Raw genomic sequence first — 10770 nt, forward strand, 5'->3', positions numbered from 1 at the left:
CACTGTGTCATCTATGTCTCTCGCTGGAGATCTCTACAGCACCTAATGTTATCCCGACTTTATTTATCTTGTTACTTGGATGGGGAATCTCGTTTCACACTGCATCTTTTACATTCTTTCTGTGTAATTTTTTATCAGAAATAGAACTCTGCCATTTATCAACGGTGCCACGTATTCTTCGAGGATGAGTGTTCTAAAATATTTTATGATGTCTGAAAGACATCATAAATGACTAAGTGATGCCTTATATATTTCGATTTTGGACATGATAATGTCTGGATATAACTTTTGAATATAAACAAATATGTTTGTATTTTTTATGAAACCATTTATTTTATAATTACAATTACATGTGAAATATATGATACAATTGCATGTGAAAGAATGAAATTGTTCAAAAGATTTTAGTGAACATTTATTATCAGTTTATATGGTTTGTTTTTTAAATGATTTTTAATATTTTTATAATTTAAATGCATTTTGAATATAACTTTATTGCTTGGGAATGTTGAAATCATTAAGTTTTAGCGACCAAATTGTAAAATATTCCGGGAAAAAATGTTATATAAAAGGACATATTTTATATATAATTGTATTTAAAATATGTTAATTATTTATATACTTACATACAAATTTATATAATTATATATAATTATATATGAAACCTTTTTTCCTAGAATAACGCATTCATTCTTTAATATTTATTTTAATAATATGTATCAGTAGATTATAATGTATCTAACATCAGAATAACTTTACAAGAATACGTACGGAATAACAAAGTATCTATTTCTGACGATTCAAATTAAAAGGCATTGCTAAAACGAATTGCTAAAAAACAATGTTAGTAGAATGTTTATTTTGCAACTTATATTGGAAGTTTTCTTCATTGAGTTAGAATTATACATCCTTTTCTTAGAAATTTTAAAATTTATTTGTATAATTCACGTATAGGAAGAATTTTTTAGAAAAGATATAAATTTCCTCAGTATTTCTGTTAAATGCTCCAATTTATTGTAGAATTTATTGTAGAGTTAAAATAATATGAGAAATTATCTAAAAAATTATAAAATTATTCTGAAATTTATAGAAAAATTTTAAAAAATTATGTGAAAAATTCTGAGAAAAATCACAGAAAAAAATCAATTATACTTTATAATATGTTAATTAATTATTAACATTATATTTGACTTTAATAAATAAAAAAATGCATATAAGCGATCACAATTAGAAACTTACTCAAGCAGAACAATAAGTTATCATATGATGACAAAGTGATATCAAAATGATTCCAAAATGACTCCAAAATGTCTAAATCATTAAAAAGTCATTTTTCAATCATTTCCGATTCATTTTAACGTCATTTTAATGTTATCGTGACTTGTTGTTCTGCTTGGGTTATTTATCAGTGCTATCCAGTATAACGACAAATTGTTTAGATGTAAATGATATAAAATGAAACATAATTCACACTTATATACGTAAATATAAAGACGTAAATATAAAATACATAAATATTTCTAGATTTTATACGTGAGGCCCACTTTAGATATAATCTATAATATTCGGAATGTGAATATTTGGGGCAATTATGTTTTAATAAAATGATTTTTAAAAGATGACTCAAAAACTGGAAGATGAAAGTAAATAAAATGAATTTTTTAAATGTAACTTTATGTATAAATTAATTCAGGAACTAATATTTTTTGGAACTTTATAGTGATATCGAATAAATATTAATTAATAAATACTAATCTTCTTGAATATCGAATTACAACGTTGGCAGGACATTACTTTAATAAACATTAAATGTTTTTATTATATTTTTGTAATATCTTACTATGTTGTGATTCAACGTTTCTGAAGAAAAAACACATATCTTCAGACAGAGCAATCTCTCCCATTCTTCTATATTGTTGCGTCTTTTCTAACAGACCGATCTTCAAACAAGACGAGGCACTTGGTTGTATTTCTCGTACCGTTTGCATCGACTTGCGAACGAATCCGGTCAGAATATTGATAGTCTACATCTAGGAAGTCGGAATTTTATCACACTTAAGAAAAGAGGCGAAAAAAAGTTTTAAATTAAAGTTTTAATTTAAAAAAATATGCAAAATGGATAATTTTTTAAATAAACAACTATGTATTTTTTTACACCAACTGATTCATCTCATTATTTCGTTCATAAAAGTATTAAGATACGTATCAAAAAGTTAATAATTTACGAATTATTTAACTTTTTATATCAATATATGTATCAGAATAAAGTGCAATGTAAAATATCTTGTAAACTATATGTTTTTTGATATCACTGCCTTAATTACTTTTATATATGCAAAATAATTAAGGGCATCATATTGTATAAAAAAAATCATACAATTCCATTTAAAAAAGTGAAGGTGACCTTCATATCTTTTTGACGCCTCCATTTAAAAAAAAATCTTGAAATACATCCCTCTCGAAATCATTCCACTTTCATTTGAAACATTTTTTTATATCATCAAAAATAAGCGAGATATTTCAGATGGTAGACTTAAAGTGGATCACTCTGTATATTTTGTATATATTTTGTATAAATTTTATTTCTTCAAATGTTTTCTATGTTATACACGATCAATATCAATCAATACACAAAATTCTCAATAAACAGAATTCTGTTTCGAATTTGCGTGAATTATAAATCGTTTAAAATAAGCTTAATAAATGAATATTATTGTATTATGTACATACACATACATATACATACACACATATGACACCGATAATCGGGTAACATTAATGTAATCAAATGTGATTGAATTTGAATGTGTGTTCATGCTTTCTTCCATCAGTTCCACCATGATGTGTTGAGTAGAATTCCATTCGTATCCTATAACCTCATTTTGGACGAAATGCTATAGACAATAAATGTACATATTTAGTAATGATTCTCCAGTACTCCATTGTTTTTTATAATCAATATTTAATATACATTGCAATTGTATTGTTCTTGATTCTTTTTGCATAGTATTTCATTGTTATTTATAAATTACGGAAATAAAAAACGGTAAATACAGTATCGTATGTTCGTATATCTATATTTATCTAGATCGTTATCTTATCGGAGCACAAGTATAAATATTGAATTTGGAATTGCTAACATATTGTATTGCTAACGTATATTTGGCGTTTGTACTGTGTGATTATCATTTATACTGAAAAAACAGAGAAGTGATTGGAATTAACGAAAAAAAAATCATGGCATTGGGACAGGTGTGCATACAGTGATTATCAATAGTATTTTGCAATAATTTTTTTTCATCAAGCAATTGTACGAAATGATGGGCATAGAGAATACTTTTGCAGATAAAGGAATTGACAAATCTGTACAAATCATTAGCTGCATATCCATCCTTGAGCAGTGCACAGATTCTGGGCATTCCAAGTGGTAGATTATCCATACAAGGCTCATGGACTCAGAGGAATCTGGAAAGAAAGACAGATCAACGTTTCTTACAAAATTATGATTTGAACTCAGACTTGACACCAATTTCTACCGGATTTCCAATTGATATTACTACAGAGTATGTAATATATTTTTTTATAGTATATAGACAAGGCATACTTACAGGGATTATTTAAAAGGAGACTTTCTTATGGGAGGTATGGAGCTTTCCATATCCAGAAGTCTTGTGAATGTTGAATTCCACATCCAGAATTCGAGATATTTAAAAAGAAAATATGATTTTGACAAATTTTGAAAAATTTTGAGTGATTTGACAAAAAACAGTATTTGCTTAGGGTATATATGTAAAAATATACTTTGCACATAACATATAACAAAAGAGATAAAATATTTGTATTATTTTGAAATTTTGCCCCTCCCTCCCTCCCTTCTCTTCCTAATTTGGATGAGGTACTCCGCACTCAGAAAAGTCTCTGTTCCTGCATATTTAATATAAATATTGCCTGTATTTAAAGATATCTTTTTCGGACAGATTAATGTCAACTCTGACGAAGAATGAAGAACGTAGAGCTGTGTTGCGACAAGCCACAATTGATAATTCTACAAAGCAGTTTCTTGAAATTTGGGATAAACAACATTTTGTGAAGAATTATGATCTGTCTGCTCTAGATGTCCATGGGGATGTTTACACAGATAGTATAAGCTTCCACCTTTTATCTCAAACTTTTAATTTTTCTAATGTACATTAATTGTATGCTTTTTTGTAGCTGAATTTCGTTCGTTTGAATGGTCTCCGGATAATACCAAGGTTCTGTATATAGCTGAAAAGAAGCTTCCTAAGTCAGAACCGTTTTATAAGCAAAAATCATTGGATAAAAAAGATAAAGAGAAGAAAGAGGATGATGAAGTAATGATGGTAGGATTTATTCCTGATTTTTTTAAATAATTATAGAGTTCTATTTGTATATATCTTGTCTTATTTAATTTTCTTGATGTCAGGGTAATGAATATATATACAAACCACACTGGGGAGAGCAATTAGTAGGTAAACATCAATCTGTTATTGCTGTCCTTGATACGACGTTGGATACCATTACGATTTTATCTGGAATACCAGATGAACTTTCTCCCGGTCAAGTGATTTGGACGAAAGATCAAGATGTAATCGGTGTTGCTTGGAAACATGAGCCACTGCACTTAGGCCTTACTGCGTGCACCAATAGATATTCCTGGGTATTTTTATTGAAAAACGGAGAATATCGTAAGCAGCATTTAAATAATTAATATATGTAATAGCAGATATGAAATAACAGAAAAGAAATGAATAACTTATTGTGTAACAGGGAAATTGTCTGATGAAGGATGTGCTGTGCACAGTCCTAGAATTAGTCCTGGTGGAAATTATCTCGTGTGGTTGCAGAGAGAAGCAGGTGCTGTTCCACATCATAATGCGCAAAAACTTATGTTGCGAGATTTGAGAATGGAGGAAGATAATGTAATGTATTAAAAATTAGATTAATTATAAACGAAAAATTATATTAAGGAAAATATGTTTAATATTTTAAGTTTTTAATTATTTTGTTTTACATCTAGAATATCGAGATTGTGGAAGCAGTGCGAATGAGTAAAACAATCAATTCTAACAAACAGTTTTATGGAATATATGGTCGTTTACCTCGTCGTTGTTGGAGTGATGATTCTCAATACTTATTTTTCAGTACAGCTCAAAAAAACAATCTTGTCTCATATATCGTGAATATAAGTAAGATACTACAGTTTTGTTGATTAAACTGATTTAATATTTTCTTGTCACTTAAAAGAATAATGAATTGTCTTTGCAGAAACGAAAGATGTTATTGAAATAAAAAACGATAAAAGTAGTCTTAGTATATTGGATGTAAAGGGGGATGTGATTGCGTTTTTGAGTACTTCTTTAACGCAACCTTCTAGTCTTATAGTAGGCCGTTTTAAGAGAGAAGTGGCAAGTAATGGCGACATCTCCAGAATTGCGATTACAACTCCAATGAAAATTCATGGTTTCGAAGAAATTATATATGAGCAAAATGAATACAGTTATGATAATGATGACAGCATAAGTAAGTGGATCGTGTTACACAATTTCTCTTGGTACTGCAAATGTAGATAACTTGGGACAGCATATATTTTTGTTAAATTCAATCATGGAATCCATCTATGAGTCTCTAAAGAAAGTTTAAATTTTAACTCATGGATGGATACCACGATTAAATTTAACAAAATGTTGTCCCAAGTTATCTACACTGTCCCAAATCATTTACATTTACGGTATAGCTAGTTGAATGTTGCTTCTTCATTTTTCAGAGCAATTCAATTATATCTATTTCGGTCCAAAAAGTGGTAAAGATCAATCGGTACCTTTTGTCGTTATACCACATGGAGGACCTCATAGCAATTTTGTTAACGTATTTTCTTTAGAATGTTCTTTCTTGGCATTAGCAGGTAAAAAATAAATCATATCTTTCTTTTTACATAATATTTAAGAATTTTTTTACTAATTCCGTATAATTCAGGTTTTGCAATAGTGCAAGTAAATTATCGTGGTTCTACGGGAATGGGCAGCGCAACGGTAGAATATCTTCCAGGAAAAGTTGGAAACGTTGATGTAAAGGACTGTATAACTGCTACGAAGGAAGCTATCAAGAGATATCCCTGGCTCGATTCTAAACGCATATGTCTTTGTGGTGGATCTCATGGTGGATTCTTAGTAGCACATTTGAGTGGACAAGCTCCTGTAAGTATATCAAACAATTTATACAATAATATATTATACAATAATATATTAATTGGAATATCTACTTAAAAACTATTTTTATTTTAGGATCTATTCAAAGCAGTAATTGCAAAAAATCCGGTAATTGATATCTCCATCATGTTCGGTACATCCGACATCCCAGACTGGTAAAGAAATATTTAATACCTAATAATGATATTCCTCACGTCCTAATTATTCAATATCCCATATTTGTATTTCAGTCGCAATGCTCTGACTAAGGAAGAGATAATAGCGTATCTTCATAATATGTAAGCTTAATTATTTCAGATGTACCAATAATCGCGATTCTAAGCTTGACTGAAATACATAATCTTCTTTTTATTTATATATATATATATATATATATATATATGTGTGTGTATATATATATATATATATATATATATATATATATATATATGTGAATTATTGTGACAATGGTTTACATCGTGTTTGCCTGGCAAACATGTTTATATTCGCATCAAGTTTTTTTTATTCACACTAATGTGATTTAATTTTTCATTACAGGTGCACACACGAGGCAGGTCTTCTTTGCAACATTGTTACCGGTCCATGGCCCGATAATATTGACATATTCATGAAAATGAAGAAGTGCTCGCCCATCATGTATGTCGATAAAGTCAAAGCACCGACCTTGGTCTGCATTGGAACGAAAGATTTGCGAGTACCATCCTCTCAAGGAACGATGTGGTATAATCGTCTCAAATCTAACAATGTGAAAACTAAGTAAGTTGACATTTATGTATGCATGCAAAAATGCAGAAATGCAGAAGATATAAAATCCTTGCATTGTTATTAATTGATTTGATGTATGATTAATTGATTGATTGATCCTGACACAGGATGCTTGTGTACGATGACAATCATCAGTTATCAACTGGATCAGCTGAAATAGATCACATCATCAACGATTGTCTGTGGTTATTGGAGCATACGTCTAAAGAATCGGAAGACACAAAATAATTCAAAACGTTCGATTATATGTATGTATATACATAGATCTTTATTATCACAAAATGAATATTTACACAATTTTATTACATACATTTTATAGATTTACGTAACATTTATCTAACATTAATCTCCAAAAATATATACGCGCACATCTAAGATTTGTATACATTTTATAAAATTTGTATGTTATATACGTACAAAAATTTTATATATATATATATATATATACACATACATATATATATGTGTACACACACATATATATATATATATATATATATATAGATATGTATATAATCGCGTATATTCAAGTAAGACGTAGCATTATTAAAATATGCTACAATACAGTAAATTCACATACAATTCGTCGCGAATGTCTATGAACACAACAGATCCCATCAAATTTGTTCTTTTTCGAGATATGTATTATTGCTATATCAAACATTATCGTACTTAATACAAGATCATAACTTAATACAAGAAATTAATACGGATGTGAAGTTGATGAGACATGTAACTTTAAATTTAATTAACATAGTTAAAAAATATTATACCATTATTTTGATTTTGACAGAAAGTTTATAATATTCCATCAACTACTAAAAAGTTATTTTGAGGCCTCTTTCTTCGTTGTAGTTTTCAATGAAAATTCATGTAGTATTATTTCTTCAATATTTATTTAAAAATAATACAAAACGTAGAAATATACAATTCAAGATTCCCATTTTCCTACTGCAATCATAAGTTATGTCAGAAGTGGGAATTGTTATATGAATTTTCTTACAATACGTTATTGAACATTAATAAAGGCATACGAAAAATCTAATTATCTCTATATGCAACAAAAATATGAACTATTGATTTTCCATTTGTGACGTCATAATTCAATAAGGCTGCAATTAAAAAACGAAACTTTAAAACTATACAGAAGAAAAAATAAATTTAATTGACCTATCTACTAACCATTACATTTCGTATAATCTCACTAATATACAATAAGAAACGATGATTGTGTGGTTAATATAACTGCATGTAAATGCGTGTAAATGTACTGCATGCAGTGGCGCAATTGGATGTGGACGGTGAGCAACAGTGCTCCAAATGTAATTACTTTGGTTAAAATGATTGAAATATATGCATGTAACAATTTATTGATTAATTAAGACTCTCATCTTTATCCATTATCAAAGGACAAAGGATAATTGGTGTTGTGTAGCTTTGCATCCTAATCATAACTGACTTATCTATAATTTGATTAGCATCTGAAGCTGCACTACATTCAGTTCACATTTCCATGAAATCGACTACACAGAATCAAAACTGATATATAAAAGATCTGTTAATTTATCAGAGCGTTTTCTTTAATAATAAAATCCAGCTCACATTTTGGAAAATAGTGTATGAATGTAGAGAAGAATCGATCTAGTTATATCACTAGATGCGCGACAACGCAGCGTCTAATTAAAACATTAGACGGTATGTTTTCACTCTCATATTATCAGTTCATACTTGGATTCAATAACTTACGATCTGGCAGGATTGCTTTGTTCGGGGAACAACGAGTCGTAACTGGGTGGTAGATCTTTGTCCACGACAGGCGAGGACATCGCGACCTCCAACATGGGAGCCGTTGGCACTGCGCGATTGGATCCCTGAGCTCCGTCCGCGTCCGGCAAGGAAACCGGCCGCGAGCATACGTTCGGACCGGCGCAATCCGATGACCAGCACAATTTTTGTGATTTCTTACAGATCCATAGACACAAAATGAAGATAATAAAGCAGAGGATCATGGTGGTGACTGCTCCTACAGTGACTTTTGTGGCAGTATTGTTCTTGGGATATCGATCATTGACGCAATTCACCTCATCCGAGCATATACTAAAAGGACAATTGTAGACCTTGTCACATATGTACTCCTTCCGAATACAATTGTTATATCCGACCGCCTGGTAGTGCTCGGAATTTGCCTGATCGCATTCTGCAAATTAATTATCAATAAAATAATCATATCACCCATTTGTTACAACAATGACACAACTCAAAAACTAAAGCTTTAAAAAAAATAAGAATTAGAATAATTATTTCGAATCATTAACATTTTATAATATTAATTTTAAAATTAAGTTTTATTATAATATAATAGCAGATTGTAGAGGAATACAAGTATATTAACGATGTATCAAGATACGGAAATAGCTCACAAACCACGTGACTTCTTTAAAGAAGATGAAAGCCACAAAAGTATTATAAGTAAATGTTATAAGCTACAAAATATATATATATATATATGTAAGTATATTCTTTTAAATTATCATCTTCCTTTTTTGCTTCAAATTTTTGTTCTTTTTCTATTAAAAAAATGACTTTTTGAGTTGTAGCAAATGAACAATTATGTTTGTTACATTTAATATAAATATGTACGTTAAAAAAGCATACTCATGTATGGGGTATAAACTATCGTAAGGTCCAAGGACTGTCCATCTGGTACTCTTTCCTTGGAAATGAATATTTCAGTTTCTATCGTAGCAGAGTCCGATCGAATAGACCACAGTTTCGATTTTTTAACAGGATCATATTCCGCGTATATGTCATAATTAGGTGACCGGCTATCATTTATGTTACCCAAATTGTCCTCAGGCTCAGGAACCGGAAGGTATGTTGTCTGGCTGCGATCTATCTCTCCACAGAACTTGTTTGTGTAAAAACCATCGCTCCTCTTGAACTAATAAGAGGTTTATCAAGAATCTGATATGAGAGTTAATTCTAATTGTATTTAAGTCTGTTTTTTTCTATACTCCAGGATTGAACTTCTTGCATGATTTAACTCTTTCTCTTCAATGTGAAAAGAAAAAGGAAAAAGCTAAACTGTACAAGGGAAGTTTAGTTCAGAAGTATGGAAAAAGAATAGCCCTTGCATTCACTTACCCGTATGTAATCAACACACCGATCGCCGTCACGACGGAGAAACATCTTCTGAATAACCGCGAAGAGGCCCTCGTTTTTGCCAGTCCGGAAGACGAACGTACAATTGCGATTGGCCTTGACGACCCAGTGATCGAACATGTGGTGCGGCATGACGATCGCCGCGGCGCCGTGTTGCATGTCAAGCATGTGCTTCTTGTTCAGGACATGGCATATCTTTTCGTTCTCGAGGCTATCTACGTGAACGTGCAGAAGTGAGGTTAAACGAGAAAGAAAAGGTAATCTTCTATTGGACGATTACTCGTGACTTACATTCGACGTAATGATTGTAATCATAACTGTCGTAACGCGCGCACGAGCACAGGTGCGCGATCACGATCAGCAGGTAGACGACGCCTGCGTCCCGGGCCATCTTCGGGTCGCGACCGCGCAGAGCTGGATGTCACAGGGCCATACAGGTGACAGAACAGGATGCGCGAAGAGCGGGGCCAAGTCTCGCGGGCACCGACGATGAGGAACACCGTGCGAAATACCGCGGCGAGGAGCGCCGAAATTATTTTCGTGGAGCCGGAATCCGGAGCGGATTGCGTGATGTCGTTACGCGAGATGCGTCTCATGCGTCACGCCGTCATCCATC

General features: G+C 31.3%; 2 protein-coding genes across 7 annotated transcripts; one reads left to right on the forward strand and one right to left on the reverse strand.

The window, feature by feature from the left end:
* Positions 1-2589: 2589 nt before the first annotated feature.
* LOC105145648 (acylamino-acid-releasing enzyme) lies at positions 2590-8152 on the forward strand. Of its 5 annotated transcripts, none has more exons than XM_087413877.1 (14): positions 2590-3263; positions 3331-3563; positions 3978-4141; positions 4213-4361; positions 4445-4706; positions 4789-4940; positions 5039-5207; positions 5287-5541; positions 5786-5923; positions 5995-6215; positions 6303-6382; positions 6458-6505; positions 6765-6983; positions 7100-8152. In XM_087413877.1, the coding sequence occupies exons 3-14, from the start codon at positions 3982-3984 to the stop codon at positions 7218-7220; spliced, it is 1974 nt and encodes a 657-aa protein (XP_087270003.1). In that variant the 5' UTR covers positions 2590-3263; positions 3331-3563; positions 3978-3981; the 3' UTR covers positions 7221-8152. The 5 variants fall into 5 exon arrangements, with proteins under 5 accessions (XP_087270003.1, XP_087270002.1, XP_087270000.1 ...); XM_087413876.1 differs by having other exon boundaries at positions 3346-3563; XM_087413874.1 differs by having other exon boundaries at positions 2594-3252.
* LOC105145643 (uncharacterized) lies at positions 7870-10760 on the reverse strand. 2 transcript variants are annotated; one of them, XM_011055341.2, is made up of 5 exons: positions 10446-10760; positions 10137-10369; positions 9648-9933; positions 8739-9189; positions 7870-8104 (listed from the first exon to the last, which is right to left on the reverse strand). In XM_011055341.2, the coding sequence occupies exons 1-5, from the start codon at positions 10543-10545 to the stop codon at positions 8089-8091; spliced, it is 1086 nt and encodes a 361-aa protein (XP_011053643.1). In that variant the 5' UTR covers positions 10546-10760; the 3' UTR covers positions 7870-8088. The 2 variants fall into 2 exon arrangements, with proteins under 2 accessions (XP_011053643.1, XP_087270014.1); XM_087413888.1 differs by having other exon boundaries at positions 7870-9189.
* Positions 10761-10770: the final 10 nt, after the last annotated feature.

This window comes from Acromyrmex echinatior, chromosome 15 (assembly GCF_024713525.1).
Source record: "Acromyrmex echinatior isolate Ae372 chromosome 15, ASM2471352v2, whole genome shotgun sequence".
In the NCBI taxonomy this organism is placed as follows: Eukaryota; Metazoa; Arthropoda; class Insecta; order Hymenoptera; family Formicidae; genus Acromyrmex; species Acromyrmex echinatior.

Excerpts from the sequence above, each read along its gene's own strand:
- LOC105145643 (XM_011055341.2), bottom strand. The coding sequence starts at position 10,545 with ATGGCCCGGGACGCAGGCGTCGTCTACCTGCTGATCGTGATCGCGCAC. Across the intron at positions 10,370-10,445 it reads TTACAATCATTACGTCGAAT|ATAGCCTCGAGAACGAAAAG; the intron begins GTAAGTCACGAG and ends ACGTTCACGTAG. Across the intron at positions 9,934-10,136 it reads GGTGTGTTGATTACATACGG|TTCAAGAGGAGCGATGGTTT; the intron begins GTAAGTGAATGC and ends ACCTCTTATTAG.
- LOC105145648 (XM_087413874.1), top strand. Across the intron at positions 3,564-3,977 it reads CCAATTGATATTACTACAGA|ATTAATGTCAACTCTGACGA; the intron begins GTATGTAATATA and ends TTTTTCGGACAG. Across the intron at positions 6,506-6,764 it reads ATAGCGTATCTTCATAATAT|GTGCACACACGAGGCAGGTC; the intron begins GTAAGCTTAATT and ends TTTTCATTACAG.